The 21,829-nt window shown below is 36.0% G+C and overlaps 1 protein-coding gene and 1 long non-coding RNA gene across 3 annotated transcripts in view; both read left to right on the top strand.

Moving 5' to 3' along the window:
• The window catches only part of doc2b (double C2-like domains, beta), a 260,480-nt gene extending 254,624 nt beyond the window's left edge, over positions 1–5,856 (top strand). For both annotated transcript variants that reach the window (XM_030154266.1, XM_030154267.1), the window contains 2 exons: positions 3,393–3,489; positions 5,293–5,856. In XM_030154266.1, the coding sequence (XP_030010126.1) occupies positions 3,393–3,489; positions 5,293–5,426 (231 nt within the window). In that variant the 3' untranslated portion in view covers positions 5,427–5,856. The remainder of the gene's footprint in view (positions 1–3,392; positions 3,490–5,292) is intronic.
• A 4,736-nt stretch (positions 5,857–10,592) lies between these two features.
• Positions 10,593–14,965, top strand: LOC115433085 (uncharacterized). The gene is made up of 3 exons (XR_003937303.1): positions 10,593–12,289; positions 13,534–13,970; positions 14,833–14,965. It is a non-coding gene; the product is annotated as an uncharacterized LOC115433085 (long non-coding RNA).
• Positions 14,966–21,829: the final 6,864 nt, after the last annotated feature.

Here is a 21,829-nt window from a genome sequence, read left to right on the forward strand (position 1 = left end):
TGTTTTTATTTTCATTATGTATTAATTGTTAGTGTAACCTGAAGAAAGTGTAGTACATCTGACCCCAGTGTAAATGTGTAGGTGGAGTTTCCATTTAAACAATCTCAGTGTTTTCATTGTTTTTCTGAGATATCGTTAAAATTCAGGTTATAATATTGAAAATATTTGTAATCAGTATGCAATCACCGCTTCTAAACCATTTGGGCTATTTTAATATTAATAAAGCAAAAATATGTTAATTCATATGATTAGAGTGGTGCTAACATCCCCTGGTATTTAGACAAAGCAAGAACAACTCAAATAAAGCAACAATAATATTAGTTTTAAGCTAAAATGGAGAAAAAATTATGTTATTAAGTGAAAAAAATAAATGAAAATAGTGAAAAGTCAAACTCAAACAGTCCTCACAAATGAATAAATTAGCTTTTTATCAGAATCCAATGTTTGTCACATGTAGTGAACATTAATTCAATTTCTGTCCACAGCAAAGGTTTTAAAGAGGTTATAGCACTGATATTCTAACTCTGTTGTAAGCCTTGTATCCACTGACTGTATCACACTGAATACAGTATAATGCTCATTATTTACACACATCTGCATCATGGCATCATCAATCATTTTTTCTTCAAACAAAAACTCATAGCTGCTTATTTTGACAGTTGCTCAAAATATCATTGTGTCTTATAATCTTCACATGCTGCATCAGCTGATAGTTTACATTATAGCTCTGTTAGCTTAGCTCTGTTTTAGACAGAAAACTGTGAAACCACAAATCACCTTTGTTTTCTGTAGGTCTTGTGTTGTCAATAGCTGCACTAAAGATCTTTCTGAAATCACCTGAACTGTCACAGTTTAGTAACAAACACTGAATTTAGCAAATATAATAGCATCACATAATAACTATAGACCTTCATAAGCTTCATAAACAAACTCATCTGTGTAAAAGAAAAGCTATGATTTCATCATCAAACTCATTCTTTTCATTTAGAGCTGAGTCCAGTGGTTAAAAACAACAGTGTTTCTAACTTTTATCACTTTGTTTGACTCTAAACGTCACTTCTTAGTGGTTCTCATTCCATTTCGTCACTTTCTGATGCTTTGGTCAAAGGCCCTGTAGTGTTAGTTTTCCTCATTATGGGAGACCAACAGAGTGACTCACAACTCCCTCTAGTGGTCACATAAATCCAGTGTACATCTACCTGTTCACTGCTGCCTTTGACTAAAAGGCTTTTGACTTTTTAAATTTTATATTCTCTTTTGAAACTCTGCACTGCAACTTTTACTTTAATATGTGTGTGTTTTTATTTTTATTTTATTTTATTTTATTTTATTTTGATTTTATGTGTTGTTTTCTTACTCGCTGTTTTTAATCACCTTTTATATGTTTCTTTTATAATGTTTTAAATGTGTTTCTTTTTGTTTCTTTTATTTCAATGTCCTGTGTGAAGCACCTTGAATTGCCATATTGCTGAAATGTGCTATACAAATAAACTTGCCTTGCCTTGCATAATTGACAGAAATTGCTATCTATAGTATAACTTCATAGCTTTTAATTCTAAACACACTAATGATAAATTTTGGTAATTTTTTTTTATATTTTAAAGTAGAAATGCTACCTATAACCCTTTTAATAAACAACACTTTTGCACATCATATTTGATATCATGGATTCTTTAATCCTACCCACGTCAGTTTCCATAAATCAAGACTTCCCTCATAATACTTGATGAATGAAAGACTAGAAATAAAAACTAGTAAACTGACTTTTACTTTGGTCAGTTCACTTAAATAAAAGTAAAAGTACTCACTATTATTACTGAATAGACCTGAAATAAGATTCTCATTGTATACCTTAGATAAAGTGTCAAAGATGTCCTCCTCTATTTGCATAAGGAGCTCTTTTTTCTCATGTCAGTGAATTTTGTTGTAATCCAAAGTCCTTACGAGTAGCTGATCGTGGGTGCCAAATATATTCTCCCATCTGTGTGAATTCTTCAGTGTTCTGTGGGAACCTCAGATCCTAAGTATCAGCTTGTACACAAATGGACGACCGCAGTCAGACGCACACACCGGCCAGTGGCTTGACATTTCCTTTGACATTTTTTCAGCCGTATCCTTCCATCACCTCTTGACCTTTCTGTCAGATGAGGGCATTGGGGTCTTCATTTGTATCAAAGGCAATGATTTCCTTAAGGTTGGAGCAGGAACCCTCACTGAACAACAAACTAAAGGCAAGATGAATGTTCCACTGCAAATTGGTAACAGAAAAATGCTTGTTGCACTTAGAGAACAGTGTACTTTATTGAACGCACTGCACATTACACATTTTACGTCCTCCAATTAAGATACAACTTTATTCTCCACTTATACAATGGAATTATAAGAAGAGGAGACTTGTGAATGTAAACCTGCAAGGAACTGACAAAAATAGACACAATAAATACATTTACAGACTAAAGAGCATACCTCCACCAAGGTCACAATGCCTGCCATTCAACTGTAATTATAAAAACTATATATATATAAATTTCCACCTCTTTTGATGGATCTCTTCTAAATATATTGGGGTTTGTACTTGACTCATGTCTTTGTACTAGGTTTCATGAACATCAGTGCAATGCATAATCCTGTTGACAGACACAGTAACAAAAACATAACCTACCACTAATGAAGGTAATGAGTAAAAAATCCAGTGACTTGTTGAGAAAGAGGAGGCTAACCTCTGTTACCATCTAGTATAAACATGTTAAAGTGACGTCAGAGAGAAATTTGTTCTCTGCTTTTAACCCAGACTAAGTATTAAAGGTCCCTGAGCCCAGGACCCCACTGATATGAGCTGACAGTATGACCCACAGAGACACCAAGCAGGACAACCTGCAGTGTGGTCCTTAAAAGGGTCCAGGTGTCTTTAAATACAATAGTCAACACCAAATTCTCAAAAAAAAAAAAAAAAAACAGCCCTTTGATCCATCTATGATACCAACCCTCAGTTTGGGAAAGGCCAATTTTGAGGGTTTATTTCCAGGAAATGACAACAGGTCAAAATAACGTCAACAATGCAAAGAAAACAAGCTCACTTTTAAATTTAAGAAGATTCAAGATTTAATGGAAAAATCCTGATTTCCAGCCACAAGCTTCATCGTGTCACATCTTTATCTCCATTCATTCTTCATGTTGACGCTGGCTGTTTTATGGCACATTTGGAGCTGAAATACAAGTAGCTCGGCTTAGTCAGATTACAATCATCCATCTTCATCATGATCACATTCCAGAGTTTTTCAATGCTGCTCAGGTGTGGAGAATTGAAGTCGTGTAATTTTAACCACAGCTTTATGCAAATATTATGGGCAGTGGAGATAATTCTCTCTTTTCTGCTGTTCTTCCATATGCAGGAGTTCTGTTATGACATTAAATATGCAGACCTCACCAAGAAGACCTTGGAGGTGACCGTGTGGGACTATGACATTGGCAAGTCCAACGATTTCATAGGTAAGAACAGGTGTGTCAAACCAGGTCCACTCTGCTGTCCTCAGCAGTGTAAAGTGCGTTCAGCTGAAAAAGAATGACTGATATTCACCAACATCAGCACTAGCCTCCTGTCCAGCTGAGTCTACCATCTGCCCAAAGGCTGAGAAACAAACAGGCGCCGAGTCACGCTGGCAACAAGGCGGTCCGCCGCTGAATTCACCGGTCAAACCTGTTTCAGAGCACTACAGGAAGTTTATTCTTTAGTTACACATTAACACACAAACAGAACAAATCTGTCACTTATAATTGATGAACACTGTAGTGGGAACACATTTCATGCTATTAGACCTGCATGAGAATTAAACACCTTCAATTTCATCACCACGTGGCGTCATGTCTAATATTATCCTCACAGTTGAAAACCCTGAGTAGTAAAAATGTTATTTAGAATTGGCAGTATATTTGTAAAACTATAACTTTTTTTTTTTTTTAAACTGAATATTGCACTAAACAACAGATTTTTGAAGCAACAAATCCTATTGACAACTCTCTCTAACCCATTAAAGCATGATTGATGAGTAACTTAATTGGAAAATAGAAGAATGAAAGAACAGTTGGCATGTAATTTCCACATTTCCACAACAGTTATTCTGTGCCAGTCCCAGTCTGTTAGGATCCAGCATAAATTAAACACTGATTAGTAGCAGAGAAGGAAACACTTATATTCAGCTGCAAAAAAACATTCCATTTATTATACTTATTTATTTTAGGGATATTAGCCAATTTTGGTTTCAGCATGTAAGATGTTTTTTCACCAGTGGCAGTGACAGAAATGTATCTGTCATGTTTTGTTTTTTGTTTGTTTTTTGGTCATAAATTTGAATCTCATTTTCATTCATAGATAAAGTAATGGAAAACTGAAAGACTTTAAAATAGTCGTCATTCTTCTATTCAGAATGGGGATTTCTTTTTAAGGGGGATATTAATAACAAAAACAAAGTTTGAATATCCATCAGTATTTACACATTTCAGTATCTCTGTTGGTTAAGAATTATTATTATAATGTTTGGAATCGGTGTATTCCGAACATTTCTATTATACAAAGGGCTGTTTGTTGTTTTTAGGGCCCTTTCTGACATGCCTTATTTTCATCTATAGCCCATTTTCCACCAACATTCCCAGGAACTTTTGTTACCAGGAGCTGATTTACCTGGGTAAAATAATTCCTGGTAATCTACGTGGATTGCGTTTAGACTGCACCAATAGAGTTCCAGGAAATGTATTCAAGTCCCACTGAATTTGTTTTGAGTGGATTCAACAAATACATTCAACAAGGTCCAGGCACTTTAGAGGGTATTTTCTGAATACCCTCAAAAGCTCAAAAATGCATATTAGATAAATGGATCTCATTGTTCGTCCACTTCTCTTCTTTTGCTCCATTTCCCAAATGATCAAAACACAAAGTGACGCTTGTAGAAATGAAATAAACAAGTCTGCAGACGTACGCTGGCTTAAACATTGTGGGTGAGCAGTGGGTCAGCAGCCCCACCCCTTAACAATTCTGGGAAATCTGAAAAGTCCTACCCCTACTAGGAACTATTCAAGGAAAGTTTGGAGTCGAGGGAAAGATTTTTACCCAGGTAATTTAGGTGGAAACATACAAAGGTTTTTCAAAGTCCTAAGTGAAGTTCAAGTTCCTGCTGCAGAGTGTGGTTTATTTGTGCTGTTTCTTAGATGGTAGAAAAACCCTGACACGTTGTAAATCACTTGATGACTTGAGCGGTGAAAATAACTCATCCTGTCTCTTTCGCTGCTCTCTCGCAGGTGGTGTATCCCTGGGCATCAATGCAAACGGGGAGAGGCTCAAACACTGGTTTGACTGCCTCAAAAACAAGGACAAGAAAATCGAGCGCTGGCACACGTTGACCAATGAATTACCTGGTTCGTTAAATGACTAAAGCTCCACCTCCTGCCGTTCGCCCTGTTGGCCCCGCCCCCGCCCTCCTTCCCTGATGCACCAAATTGGACTCCTGCCTTCAGATTCCTCACTGGTCCCAGGTCGTCTCTGGATTCTCCTCACGTCTGACCTACAGTGACCTGTGACACCTCCTTGGGAATATCTTTTCTCAGCAGGGCTCAAAAGAAAATATCCAAATCCTTAGTGTTTGTTTTCAGTTCACCACCTTCACCTATATAGTAGGGGTTGCACCACTGTTCACATACTTTTCTTTTGAGAGAATTTCACTTAACAAAACTTTTAAGTTGAGCTTTATGATTGTGATTTCTTGTATAATCAGTGAAAATACAAGAATCCTGTGCAAAAATCCTTAACAGCAGCTACCTTACTTTACACCTACAGAAACCACAAACACACACACAAAAAAACACTAAACCTTTTCGCACAAACAAAGCCTTCACACTGTCATCCTGGTTGTAAAGAAGTAGAACAGATTATATAAGACTTAAACAGATGTAGCAAAGTTTGATAGCGTAGTATGCAGTAACCTTTAGCAGAGTAGTCGTAATCCTCTCAAGAAACGTTTAGACCCTAATATTACAGTGTTGTAGAAGATAGTATTTTTATTTAAGAACTGGAGACACTGCACTTTAATACAATTCATAGGTCTTTTGTTGTTTGATCCTGACAGCTGCCAACAACCAGTAGTTTGTTTCAGAGCAGCTAATTTGAAACCGTTTACTTTGAGCCATTTTTCCAGGTGAGGTCAATAACACGAGAACTCTGAAGAAAATAACGCAGAACCTCCTTAAGGCCTCAATATGCTTCTACTAAGTGTCTGTTGTACTTTTATGGTCAGGTTTAGGCACCGACGGCACTCAGTTAGGGTCAGAGAAACATACCAGGGGTTTAGTTAGTTTAAAAACTGCTGAGGTGAAGTAAAATGCAAGTTACAGCTTATTTATTAACCTTTAAAGCAAACCACACTTTGTTTTCTTAACTCTTAACCAAAGTGCTTTTATTGCCTAAACACCTTCTAGAAACAGGAAGTAACCATTGACCCAAACCACCTCCTGCTGATGAATGAACAGGCAAAAAGTTGGGAATTCTTTACTGGCAAATTAGGTTCAAGTTGCAACAAAATCAAAGCTTTAATTATGTTTTTTAACAAAGCATAACATGGATAGCATTATGAAATATCTTGGTAAACTATGAAGTGCTTACGTTCATTACTCACTTTGCTAAAACACGGAGAGATATTTGTATGAACAGAGTCTCATACATCTGTTTGCCAGGATAACACTGGACAACAACAAAAACAAACCTCTTTATCTGCTGTTGGACAGAAAACATCTGAGCTGGACTAAACCAACGACGCTGATTCACATCTAAAAGCAGCAAAACAACAACAAAATTAAAACTAATTCAATAATTGTCCAATCTTTCGTGGATGCATTCTTTTCTGTCTTTTCTTTTATTTAAATTTATGTATTCCCAATCTGAATATATTGTGTGCTGAATTGGTCAAATTTACTAATAGATATTAACATTTAATCTAGTAAAGAATAAACAAGTGAAGAGTAACGTGCAAATCAAAAATGTTTCAGAAATTTACACTCACTCTAGTGGGTTGTGATCATTTCCTGCCATTGGAGCCAACTATGATACGAGATCGCTACTGAGTCCAATCTAGGTTCCAATGTAAAATACACCTTCCAGCTTTACGTCACCTGCTTTTCATCTTTTAATATTTATAGAACTAAAGAAACAATGTGATACACTAATAATTATATGTCATGAAGTTGTAATCGTTATGTTTTGAGTCACATTCCTCTTTTTATTGCTATTCCTACATATCAGTAATCTACCGAAGGGCCACTGGAGAAAATAAAAATTAAGGTCCAACATTTTTTTATTATTATTATTATTCTGAGAAAAAAGTCAGAATTCTGAGATTAAAGTCAGAATTTGGACTTTTTTCTCAGACGAGCAAAAGGTGAGTGTATGTTATGTTTTGAAACTTGTGTACATAAATTTAAAGAAAAAGCCACTGATATTTGTTTCCCTTCCTTTTGCTCATCTAATAGCGAAATGGCTTCATCCGGAACCCTTTGGATCTGTAGAAAGTCACCTAAATCCATCATTGTGTCAGCCTGCTGTACTCCTTCTGCATGCCATAAAGAAAAGTGACCCGCTCCCTGAATGTCAGTTTTGTTTTTTTGTTTTTTTCAGAATTCTGACGAAAAAGTCAAACTTCTGACTTGAATCTCAGATTTCTGACTTTTTTCTCAGAATAATAATTTTTAAAAAATATATTGGACTTTTTTTTTTTCTTTTTCCAGTGGTCCTAATCCTCTTCTGTAGTAATCACCTTTGACGAGGTACAGTGATTAGATACTGAGTCCCAGTTACACCTTATTTATTATGAATAAATCACATTGTCACAAGCATTTCATGACAAAAGGTAAAAACATTTTATTCTATTTAAAATATTTTATTTAAATGTATTTGAACTTGGTGGGCAACAGTGTATACTGACCTGTGCAAAACATGCTGGAGCAGTTCTGGTTTCAGATTTGGAATCGGCACCTGATAGAACAGTCATTGTTGTCCAGTGTCACCTGTGGGTAAAGTGGATGCATCCCTTGTGATCGTGCCATAGAAAATAACATTTCAGACATCGTTACAGGACTTGACCAGCACGTAGTTTGAAGCATATTGAGGTCTGAAGAGGGTGAATCAATCAAATCCAACACAAAACAACCGTGAAACAACTGCATTTGGCATCAGTTCTGATCAGAGAACGGTAGAAAAACTAACATGTTACAATGACAGGACCAGCGAAATAATGAACTAATGCAACACTTCGCTTAAACCCTCTGAAAGGCTACAGCAAGTATTTCTGACATGACACAGCACTGAACCCTTGTGTGTCTCTGATACGACTCAGTGCCATAACACCACCTGCTACTCACTGGTTTATCAGTGCAACCCCTGAACCACAGAGCTGCCTAGTGTAGAGCTAACTCTGATGTCAAGGTTGCACATTCCATTCACACCCCACAGCAACTGGATTATTACATACAGTATAAAACCAAAGTTTACAAAATTAGACAAAACTGAGGTCAAATGACAGATGAATCATGCTTTCTGTGCTGACAAAACAGTTTTGCAGACTGCTTAAGGAGCTAAAAAAGAACTGGATAAGACTTTAAAGGGCAAGAGATCAATTTTTTATTCACAGAACCAGTTATCAGAGAGTACAAGACATAATAAGGAAGCAGATGGGTGATAAATTAAACCAAACTCATATAACATTCAGAGTGAAGTGTTAGACCACCACATGCTGCCAGGACAGCTTCACTGTGCTTCAGTGTTAAAGGGATTATTCACACTCAAGCATCCTAATTATGATCATTTTTAAAGGGTCCTCTTTTTGTTTTTGTTCCTCTAAATGTCATATCCTGATTTTAGAAACATGGATTTGACCTATTTTGAGAAACATGATCATGCTAGATGAAGCCATCAGAAAAACGGGGCTATTAATGCAAACAAACCAGGATTAAATGTACATCTGATGCAAGTTTCTGACCAGTACTGACCATCAGTTTCAGCCCAGTGATGTTACAGAAATCCCACTCTCACTGGGGCTTGGAAATGTGTAGAGTGATTTTAATTAATCCAGGTTTTTCTTTCTGAAAATTGTGAAATTGCAAAATCCAGATTATTCCTCTGAAGACGTTTCTTGCTCAAGAAAAATCGAAGTGCAACCAGATCGTGAAGGCGTTTCTCCGGTCATATAGCAGTCAGTCATGTTTTGTCTTCAGCTGTTTTACTTATAAAACATTCTATTAAAATTGGAAATTGTACTCTATTGGACACACAAATCTATGTTTTACTTTTGGAGCAATGAAGTAGCTTATCTTTTGGTAACGTAAAAAGCACTCTGAAATATATTGAAGTTTTGCCCTGTTCATGGTGAAAAATCCACAAAAATATACAAGTGTATATCCAAACTCCAAAACCACAATATCATTTTTAATTAGAGCAAATATAAATGGCTTCTTATTCATTAAATTTAAGACTGGACTACAGAAACAAAAATGTCAGATTAAATTTCTGCCTATGCATAAATAACCATCTACTCTCATGTATCCTGTACCCAGGGTTATGAATAACCACATTCCTCTGTGTTCCATGTCAACATATGATCAAAACTGAGATAAGATGAGATCATTCATTTTCTGTAACAGTTTAATCCTATGCAGGGCTTTAGGGGGGGCTGGAGTCGATCCTGGCTGATTTTAGTGAAGGCGGGATCAGGTCAGTAGTCCACCACAGGGCTGATGTAGATATGAAATACATTAACGTACAGGAAATTTACCAGTTAACCTGCATGTGTTTGGACTGTGGGAGGAAGATGCAGCAGTTGGAGAAAATCCAGCATCTTGTTAGCACTGTCTGCTCGCAGTAAGAAGGCAGTGGAAACACTAGCTTTACATATAAGGACCGTGGGAATGTTAAGAACGGGACACCGATAACACTATAGAGATATTACACAAAAATAGTTGCTAAGTGTAAATCTCAAAGGTGTTCTGTCAAATATTAGTCAGCATGATCAATCTGTTTTTTTCTAAGCTACTACATTGGAAATAGCATTAGACCGCTTTTGGAGATTGAAAATTATGAAATTAGCAATAAGAACAAAAATGGACTAATCTTTATTGCAGATTTGGAGAGGGCGTTATATCTCTAGCTCTGTGTCATCAAACAATGCTGCCCCTTCTCACCATCTTTCTCTACAGTCGTGGAAAAAATTATTAGACCATCAAAAGTCATCAAAAACAATGGTTATGCAATCAAGTACTAACTCCTGTGAGTATCATGTGACTAAAACAGACAGAAAAGAAAACATGGAATGCCTCAAAGCACTGTTTTTGTCAGTATAGTGCCATAGCTATAGATGTAAGAACTGAAGTGATTCTGGTTAATATCAAGAAAACATGGAAAATGGATAGATATCAGCTCTGAAATTAAACTCCTATGAGCTATTTTTGTTGTTAACATTATATTTGTCCAAACAAATGTACCTTTAGTTGTACCAGGCATTAAAATGAACAATAAATTGAAGAAAACAAAGGTGGTCTGATAATTTTTCCGCATGGCAAAGGAAATACTAGCCTTTAAAATAACTTTGAGTAAGGACATAGAGGGTAGAAAAACTGGGAATGTGGAAGCAAAAATCTCTTTATATGCAGACGATACTAGCTTTATTATAAACTAGAATATGACCAGTCTGTCTGAGCTTCTGAAACAGTAGTTTTACAAAAGATGCTGTCTGTTGTGTGGAGACGATGGAGGTGGAAAATGCTGAGTGTAAGATTCGTATCATTTCAGACTCATCAAACCCTCGGGTCCGATGGGGGGGGGGGGGTTCAGTCGTCCTGAAAGAAATGACTCCCATTAGGTTTTTCTCTTTAATCTGTCACCCATCTCATCTAAGTCTGTGATTAGTCAGGAAATGACAAAGGCTTACGGACTTAAAAACAGTGATCACAGTTGTCACAGTGAGGGCAGAGCTTCATTTCAGCTCAGAGGAGGAAACATTCACAATCACGGTACAAAGCAGCTGATTTCAGCGTGCTTTCACCTTATTGAAGCCACAGATCGGCTGTAATCAACGACAGAGTGGAGTTCGGCGGGTAACACACTTAGAGAAAATCACTCAATCCACACATGACTGGGCAGCTCTGTGGCATGTAGAGCTCATTGTTTACACCACATGAAACCAGTTTCCACAAAAACTCGGATCTCCGATGGCATTTTCAACCAGAATGTGCATACGTCAAAAAAAAAAAAAAAAGGGCAGAATCTGAAACACAGGAAGTTTACGTCTAATACTGTTGAAAAAAAAAAATCAAATAAATAAAAGCATGTATTGTTTACAACAGCCTACTCTTGCTGAAGTTCAGGTTTGCTGCTGAAAGGGTTTAACACGCCCAAAATTACGCTAAAGTCACGCGATTGTTCAGTCGTGCAATGCAAGCTTTGCTGAGACAGGCTGGTGCAAGAAGGGCAGAATTTTTAATATAATAGCCGTGTATATATATATATTGTTACTATGTTGTTCCGTTATGTTCCTTTTTTTTAAGGAAGCAGCTCTACTATTAATGTTTCAAAGAGAATGTACATGTTTAACCCCTTCTATTCCACAGTAAATCCTCTGAGAATGTGCGCCTCAGTGCTCCATGTTGGTTATTTTGTTCATATGTCAAATGTTGAGCTCTGTGTTTGAGCACATATATCTGGGAATAGAGATGGTTGAACGCCAAAAGCCCAGGAGCAAATGACCAAGAGTTAAATATTTAGATTTAAGCAAATAAGTACAACCATACTTTGACACCTTTAATGATATTCTGTAAAAACACTGCATCATGGAATAAATTGACAAAATGGAACATATTTTCACTTCATCACTCATTTTGCGATAAACAACAGTATAATGTTTAATCCTGTCACATGTGGAAGTACAAAACACACACTTTTGAATGATGAATGCATCACCTTCATCTACACCTGTTTAACAGTGAATTCTCCAAACAGTGGCAGCTGGTGTTAAACAAAATGAACAATATGATGTTTTTTTTCTTTTTACTAAATCTCCTGTACTAAACATGGAGGTGTAGGAGACTAAATGTAGGTGGGCAGAAGTTTGTTACCAGTGACATTTGGAACAGGTTCATCCTCTGTTTCAGGTTCATTCAGAGGCACAGACAACATCTGTGTTACTTGGCAACCCAGCAGAAATGATCCAATCACATGAGGACAAAAAATAGAATAATTCTGATCAGCTACAGCGGGGGTGTCAAACTCATTTTAGTTCAGGGGCCACATTCAGCTCAGTTTGTTCTGAAGTGGGCCGAACCAGTAAATATAATAATTATAATATAAGAATATACACTGCAAACAAAAAGTTAAGGATATTTTTAATTTTTGGGCTATTTTTTTCAGTTGGGATTCTTGCACAGTGCTTTTTACTTTTTGTGTGTTAATTGAATTGAAACACATCTTTTTAATGACCAGACATAGTTTTATTTACAAACGGCAAAAATGACAACAAAAAAAAAAAAAGTCAAAAAAAAAAAAACTTAACTTTTTGTTTGTAGTGTATGGTATAAGCACAGGTACGGGTTACCTGCAGGGTGTTTCCACCTGACACACTTCCGACAGTGCCTGTGGGGTAGCTGCAGGGTCATCAGCTGGGAGCCACCCTTCGTTGATGTTTTGCTCCATTATTCCCGGAACATCTCACGGTGGTGGAGCTAACGTTAGGGACGTCTCTCTACCGCCCCCTGCAGCTCCCCTAGGACCCTCGTTTTCCCCGCGCCCCATCTTTTCTTCTCAGCCAGAGCCAAAAACTCACTCTTTCTGCCTCCTCTGCCAGCTCCATGGAGGCCTTCTTCAGATATAGTTTTATTTACAAACGGCAAAAATGACAAAAAAAAAAAAAAAACTTAACTTTTTGTTTGTAGTGTATAAATAATGTCAACTCCTAACTTTTCTCTATGTTTTAGAGTGAAAAAAGTTAAATTACATTATGAAAATGTTTGCATCTACAAACTATCCTTTCAAACAATGTGAATAACATAAACTAAAAACAATGTGTAGTTTTAACAGTATTATGCCTCTGATTATCATTTACACGTGTCCAGTATAACTTACAGATCACAGTGGATCTACAAACACATAAAACATTTAGTAACAGGTGGAATATTATTAAAATTGTACCTACTTCTGTTAAGACATTTCCGATTATTCATATTTGTTCAGGTTATTCAGATATTTTTGCAATATTATATTTTGTTTTAGTGTAAAAACATGAAAACATTTACATTTACAAAGAGAAACATCTGGAGTTGCCGTTATTTATAGTTTATTATGACCCACTGGAGATTGAATTGGTCTGAATGTGGAACCTGAACTAAAAGGATTGTTAATATCTTAGTGTAATTTTTTCATTTGACAAATTCATCCCAAGGGCCGGACTGGACCCTTTGGCAGGCCAGATTTGGCCCCCCGGCCGCATGTTTGACACCTGTGAGCCACAGGGTGCAAAATGGGCGCCCAAGCTGCTACTTTTATCCTCCAATGAGAGCGCAGCCTGGTGTCACCTGTGTGGTGAACTGGTCCTCCACCTCTCAGCTCAAAGGTCTGACCCCCAGTCGGACCAAGGCTTTTCTGGGTGGACTTTTCCTGTTGTCTCCACAGCGCATGGGGTTCCATCAAAAACACCTATATAAAAGTAAATACCCCTGTCAGTGACCTTGACCACGGTTCTGAGGAAGATCTGGTCTTGGTCCTTGAGTGCCTTCAATGGCAGCTCACTGCTCCTAATATGCTAATGCTAATGCTAAGTTACAGTGGGTAAAATGCAGACACTAAAACAACAGTTAAATACAGTTAAACCGACCCAAATAAATGTGGACATCAACTGCAGGATCTACAATAATGATTTAAACATGTTTTTCATTTCAGGTATATTATTGTAAACCAGGGGTCTCAAACTCATTTTCTTTCAGGGGCCACATTCAGCCCAATTTGATCTCCAGTGGGCCAAACCAGTAAAATAATAGCATAATAACCAATAAATAACGACAATTCCAGATTTTTGTCTTTGTTTTAGTGCAAAAAACCCCCATTAAATTATGAAAGTACTTACTTTTATAATCTATCCAAACAAAAAAGCTGAAAATAACCTGAAGAAACGGAAATTTCGTAAGAAAAATAAGTGCAATTTTAACAATATTATGCCTCAACTTATTATTTCTACATGTGCATTAAGGATCGGATCTACAAAGACTCTGTTGTTCGTGTGTCAGTCTCGATGACGACCTTAACTTCAGTTTTTGTTGTTCGTGGAGTGGCTTATCAGCCCTATTTTTGCCCTGAAGTATCTGCCACAAAGACACTAAACACTGAATAACAGACAGAAAATAGTTAAAATTGTGCTTAATTTTCTTTAGACATTTCAGGTTGTTCATATTTGTTCAGATTATTCACATTTTATTGTTACAGAATAGTTTGTAAATGTAAGTATTTTCATAATTTAAAGTTATTTTTTTTTCACTAAAACAAAGACAAAAATTTGAAGTTGTCATTATTTATAGGCATAGTGTCATATTATTTTTTTCACATCAAACCGAGAAGAAAATATGGAGTCATTATTTTTTGTAGGTTTTTATGCTGTTATTATTTTATTGTAGATCATATTGGTCTGTATGTGGAACCTGAACTGAAACGAGTTCCACAGCCTTGACTGTGGAGTTTTTGCACTTTGCAAATTCATCCCACGGGCCGGATTGGAACCTTTGGCGGGCCGCATTTGGCCCCCAGGCCGCATGTTTGAGACCCCTGTTGTAAAAGTATGTATGCTGTTCTTCTCCAACTTAATTGAAGTAGAAAGGCACTTTTGCCTTTATGGACCAGCTGCCACTGGCCCCAGTATCAGACATTAGTTGCATATATCTGACTATGATTTTAGTCCAGGGGTGCCCTACCCTGGTCCTCCAGATCTACTATCCTGCATGTTTTAGATGTATCCCTCACACCTGATTCAAATGATCAGCCTATCATCAAGCTCTGCAGACGCCTGATAACGACCATCCGGTGTGCTGGAAGAGGGAAACATCTGAAACACAGGATGGTAGATCTGGAGGACCAGGGTTGGGCACCCCTGTTTTAGGAATAACAACATCATATATTTTCATTTTTATCTTAAAATGGAGCAAAACTCAAGCATGATTTGCATGGTTTTTCCCAGGTCAGTTTTTGGCTGAATTTGTAAAATAAATATATGAAAAGTTGATTAGTTTATTCCATTCATGTTACTGTTAATAATAAGATCAGAGTCTAATATAAAAGTGGTAAAAAAAATATATACAGGGTGGGGAAGCAAAATTTACAATATTTTGAGGCAGGGATTGAAAGACAGTGTATGACCAATTAGTTTAGTGAAAGTCATGAGAATTTATTTGCCACAAGAAAATTGACATAATAGAAAATGTTTTTATTCTATGTGTCCTCCTTCTTTCTCAATAACTGCCTTCACAAGTGTTCCTCAAATATTCGGGTGACAACTTCTCCCATTCTTCTTTAATAGTATCTTCCAGACTTTCTCCTAATAGTTTTGCTCATAGTCATTCTCTTCTTTCCATTATAAACAGTCTTTATGGACACTTCAACTATTTTTGAAATCTCCTTTGGTGTGACGAGTGCATTCAGCAAATCACACACTCTTTGACGTTTGCTTTCCTGATTACTCATATGGGCAAAAGTTTCTGAAAAGGTATGGATAATAGTGTTAGGTATGATTATGACATCAATATATGTTTGGTTTCAAAACAATTGACGTAGTGCCTGCTGAGAAAAAACAACTAAATGTTCATTGTAAATTTTGCTTCCCCACCTTGTATATTGTGTTCTTTTCAGTTTAGTTTTAGATTTAGTTTTAGATTAGTTTTTATTTAGTTTTTGGTGTTACCTTCAGGTATTGTGATTTGAACTGATTATAGTGGAAGCTGAAATACTGAAAGACTGAATGATATCAAATATTTATTAAAAAACAAAAACAATGTATTAGAGATCCCATATTGTGCAAAGATCATTTAAACCGTAAATCATTATAATCAGGTTGGTTTTATTCTGTGCATACTTGATGTTGCATAGTTCACCACAGTTATTTCCTTTTTGTATTTTTATTTGTATTGTAGTGTTCTTCTGTAGAGATTTCTTTTATTAGTTATTATTACATAATGCTCCTCGTTATTACATATTCATGGTAAAAAAAAAAAAAAAAAGTCTGATATTATGTAATAACCATATCAATTCAAAATGACAACAAAAGGAAAAGGCTGTTTATTATTACAAAATGGAGTCATCGTTACATAAAGTGAAAATTTACCACATATTGTCAAGTTATTTTCACATAATGCAGTGTTTTTATATAATGCCTTTTTACATTCCTTCGACTATTTTTAGTTACTTATGTTGTTTTTTTTTGTGTTCTATTTTCTTTCTTTTTAATAATATAAGACCTGGATTCCTTGCCGACTCCACTTGTCCTCATGGATCAGTAGGCTGGGATGTATGCCATGTATTGGTGATTTTATGAGTTTGATTCTGCAGTATGACCTTTTTCTGCATGCTCCCACACACTCCTCTCTTGTAAATGTCTAGCGCGCTGACTGGTAACACAAACCCGCCATACAAATAGTCCTCACGTACGATGTTCAGGATTCCTGTCAGGCTTGCAATTGAGCTAACAGCTTTTTGTTCTTACCTCATGTCACTGTAAGCGATAGGCCGGGCATGTTTATTTCTAGAAGCATGTCGATGCTGTGAGTGCAACTGTGTTTTCATTCCAAACTCAACAGCTGGTGGATATAATGTAACTAACAGCCCTAATACTCATATGTTGCATATTTAACTCCGTACCTATAGGTTTTATCACAGATTTTTTTTTTTTTTTTTTTAACACTTCTGTTCCTTTCTCTATGTTCTCCATTTGATTTTGATCAGGCCTTTAAAGCTGGGTATGAAATATTAAATACATTGTGTTTCTCAGCCACAATGATTTGACCTGCTGTGAAACTTTGTTGGCATCTCAATATGCTCCTTCAACACAACACCAACCCCCCCACACACTGATAAATATGTAACAAATACTACCAACATGTGATTATGATTTTGTAACCTGTCTGCCTTTGTATGCAAGCTCAATATTATGGAAAAAAAAAATTACCTGCATGCGTATGTTCTTGGTTTTGTCATGAGATGAATTTGCCTAATGTTTGATACTGTTTTCTGTAAAAAAAAAAATACAAATTACACAACCGTGGATGCAGATTATGCTAAAAGTCAGTCTTTCTTCTGGACACATTTTGTACCTTTGAACACTATCGCATTGCCTGTTTGGCTGCTGTATTGACTATGGAAGCGTGACTTGATGTGAATTAAAATCTCTCCTTTGTTGTTTTGTTTCCTTTTTAACACTCAGGCACTTGTTTGCATTATTCTGGTTCTTTGAATGTATGACTCTGAATATACTGTCTCAAATTATATTTTAGTTCTACACCAATCGACATTTACTGTGCCTTTTGTTGTGTTTTTGCACCACATGAATTTACGATTCTAAAAGATGACATTTATATATATTATTATGTTGTTATTATTATTATTATTATTATCATCATCATCATCATCATCATTATTATTATTATTATTATTATTATTATTATTATTATTATTATTATTATTATTATTATTATTATTTTATAAATAACAAGAAATAGTCCAGGAACAGTAAGGCTCGAGTTGAGTAAATCAGGGTTTAGTTCTTTATTTGCTGATTTTTTATTAGTTTTATAACCTTAACCCTCAGAGATCTAACATTCTAAGTGACCAAAAGCTGATCTAAAATAAATAATAATAATAATACATCATACTTATATAGTGCTTTTTTGGACACTCAAAGACGCTTCACAAACAAAAGAACAAAGGGACTCAAGAAAATGCAAGTTTGAACAGTAACTTGAACCACTAATCTTTTCAATATGTTTGCATAAATCTGATTATCCAGACATACTGGAGGTATTATACCAGTGGTTTCCAACCTTTTTTGGCTCGTGACCCCATTTTAGTACCACACATTTCTGGCGATCCCAGACTTTCAAAATGGAGACATTTTTTTGCTGAAATTAATTTTAATTTTCCTTTGTCAGGATATGTACAGTCAGTCCAGCTTGTATTTACAAGGCTGACAATTAAAACTGAGCAAACAAGAACTCAAAATGTGAATTATGAAAGAGCTGCAGCATCTTAACTGTTAGTGGTCTGAGCCTATTTTGGCTGTTTTTGAGTTCTTTTGATTTTACCTTTATATACTATATAAAGAAATGTCTAAAAAATATGTAAAAATATAAAATCCGATTTGAAAAATTATATAATTTATTGCGTAAATATTGCAATACATGCATGAATTGCATAAATAACACAAAGATGTTTAACAAACCTTTTCAAAGACTTTAAAAGTGAATATTGGTTCCAAATTATAGTATATAAAATCAAAATTGTAATAAATTAAAAATATGCTCAAATATTTGACCCAAAAGCATATCTTTACATAGGCGTTTTCTCTGGTTTTCTCAATCAGTTACTAGAAATTTCAGATGACCCCATTTGAATTTAAGACAACCCCATGTGGGGTCCCAACCCCAAGGTTGAAAACCACTGTACTATACAAAACATGATTACAATAACACAACAGCTGCAGAAGCACAATGTACTTTTATTCAACTTCTGTACTTGACTTTGACTTTAATAAACACTGTGGCATACAGAATGGAAAAAGCAAAAATAGTTTGTGAAAGAAAAGGTTTTTAGAGTTGGCTTAAATGTCAGACCAAATCTATGTCCATTTGACTGTGTTTACATCGGTCAGGTTGAACTTTATTATTCACAAACTGGAAATAGTCTTTAGTTCCACACAAAGAAAAAGGATTTACCTAACCTTTAAAAACTTGAACAAAAGCATCTACTGATATAAAATGTTGAATAACCTTTGAACCTTCAATCCTACTAGTACATTTGCATAACTCCAGTCAAATGCAGTGTTGTTGCAGCTCTTCACTACAATCAGACATGACCCATTTCAGTTCAGAGGCTCCGTAGTGAACGTGGAAACACCGTCATCTTCTACAACATTGAACCACCAGTAAAACCCATGGAGTTGGATCAATGACAGGTTGTAGACACTTGGTTTTATGTTCAGTTAATGATGTTTTGCCGGGAAAACTTTTCTGTTTTGATAAAATAGCATTTAATCTGAGCTTTTATGAACATTGTCTTGATTTTCACTGAAAAACACAAAGGATAGTATTATAACAAATGCTGATAAATCACTTAGGAAAACTGAAATGAAGAAACAAATTCATCTGGAAGTCACCACTAAAAGAGTTCTCTGTTTTAAAGGGTTAACATATGCTTGCCAACAGACAACATTATACATGACATTATAGCTGAATCAAACTCTTTATGCACCTGAACCCCTGCACTGAAAAAGGAAGGAAGAAAACCACCAACAAAAAAGGTTTTAAGAAACGAGAAGTTCACTATGGAGAGAAAGGCAAGTTTATTTATTTTGCACATTTCAGCAACAAGGCAATTCAAGGTGCTTCACACAGGACATTGAAATACAACGACAGGGAAAAAGAAACACATTTAAAACCTAATAAAAGAAGCATGTAAAAAAAAGGTGATTAAAAATAGCAAGTAAGAAAACAACACATAAAATCCAAAAATATAAAAACACACACATTAAAGTAAGAGTTGCAGTGCAGAGTTTCAAAGAAGAATATAAAACGTAAAAAGTCAAAAGCCTTTTAGTCAAAGGCAGCAGTGAACAGGTGAGTCTTTAACCTGGACTTAAAAGAACTCAGACTCTCAGCAGACCTGATATTTTCTGGTAGTTTGTTCCAGATATACGGAGCATAGAAACTGAACACTGATTCTTCATGTTTAGTTCTGATTTTTGGAACACAGAGCAGACCTGCACCACACCACCTGAGTGGTCTGGATGGTTCATACTGGACTAGAAGGTCTCTAATAGATTTTGGGCCTAAACCATTCAGTGCTTTATATGCTAGCGAGATAATTTTAATCCTTTCATGCGTGAATTATGAGAACTTTACTCAAGATTTCATTCTAGGCATTTTTTTATGATCCTATTTTTCATGGAGTTACCAAAATGTCCACTCAGCTGGACACCATGTGTTTAATGTTAGAAGCAAAGAAACATGTATTTACTGATATACTGTGAGAAAACTATGAAATAAATGCTGATAATCTGATGTTTTCTCACATTTTAACATACCTGCATGGATATAATATGCAAAAAAAACCAAAAAATTTTTTTTAACAATTCGCAATTTTTTACACCCAAACATGTCACTGCAGATCAGGTTTATCTAGAACAGCAAAGTTACAGTAATGGTCTGAACTGCAGTGTACGGGATGATGCATAAGTGTCCACTGTGTTGGCTGATATGGAACTAAAACAGCAAAATCCATGAATATACAAGAGAACACCTTTGAACAGCTGTCCACTGTAGGGACCACTGTGCATGAAAGGGTTAAAGTCTGTTCTCTGAGAGACAGGGAGCCAGTGTAGAGACCTCAGAACTGGACTGATGTGGTCCAGTGTAGAGACCTCAGAACTGGACTGATGTGGTCCAGTGTAGAGACCTCAGAACTGGACTGATGTGGTCCACTCTCTTGGTCTCAGTGAGGACTGGAGCAGCAGCATTCTGGATCAGCTGCAGTTGTCTGACTGACTTTTTAGGCGTTATGGGTTCACTCTAGAACAGAGGTCTTCCACTGAAATAGTAAGAGGTCTGTTGACTCTTTAAAAGCTGACGTGTCATCGCTGACACACCCTCCACATATGCAGTTTGGATGGCTGTAACTCTTTCATTGTTTGTGCGATTGGAAAAATTTCCAACAGTTTCTGAAACCTGAGACGTTGCACTTTATAGATTTTATTGAGTTATTACGGTAATTTCACTCATGCCTGTACTAGAAGCTGAAGAAGAAGCCGTTTTAGCAGAATTATAACATGCACTAAATTGTAAATGACTGCTGCTAGATTTTGAAAGATCTGGAAAAATAAAAGTGCACTGTAAAAATGGGCAAACGGACTCACTCACAGCATATTTTCTAACCTTTTTTTTTTGGTCAAAATAAGAAAAAAAAGTCCAGGCGGACCATTTTAGGCCCAGGCTTTAAAAGGTTAAGTCATCCCTCCTCTCCAGCTGAGATCCAAACAACTACAAATGCAGGTTTATGCTTTTTGCCAGATTAAAGCATTAAGTTCCAAACAGTCACCGACGACCAAAAGCATCGACTCATAATATTTAATACTTGTTGATCCTCTAAATCCTATCAACATGTTGAAATAATTGGTGTAAACTGCAGTTTGTCGTCTTTTCACGGTCATCAGATATGACCTATTTGGACATTCAGAGGCTCTGTAGTTACCGTGGAAACACCGTCATCTTCTACAGCATTGACTCACTATAAAACTAATGTAGTTTGATAAATGACAAAAGTCATAGATGCTTGTTTTTATGTTCAGTCATTGACATCCTTGCTGAAAAAGTCACTTTTTCTTGAGTTTTCCCTGTTGGAAGATAATGACCTATGAATTTACTTTGTGTTTTCATGAACACCTACATGATCAGTAAACTAAATACAGGAAAAAAAAACACCTGATTTACACTGAAAAATGCAAAATACAGGGATAATATTAGAATAAATGGTGATGATTCAATGAACAAAAGTTAAATAGAG

The sequence above is a fragment of the Sphaeramia orbicularis genome, chromosome 14 (assembly GCF_902148855.1).
Source record: "Sphaeramia orbicularis chromosome 14, fSphaOr1.1, whole genome shotgun sequence".
Taxonomy (NCBI): Eukaryota; Metazoa; Chordata; class Actinopteri; order Kurtiformes; family Apogonidae; genus Sphaeramia; species Sphaeramia orbicularis.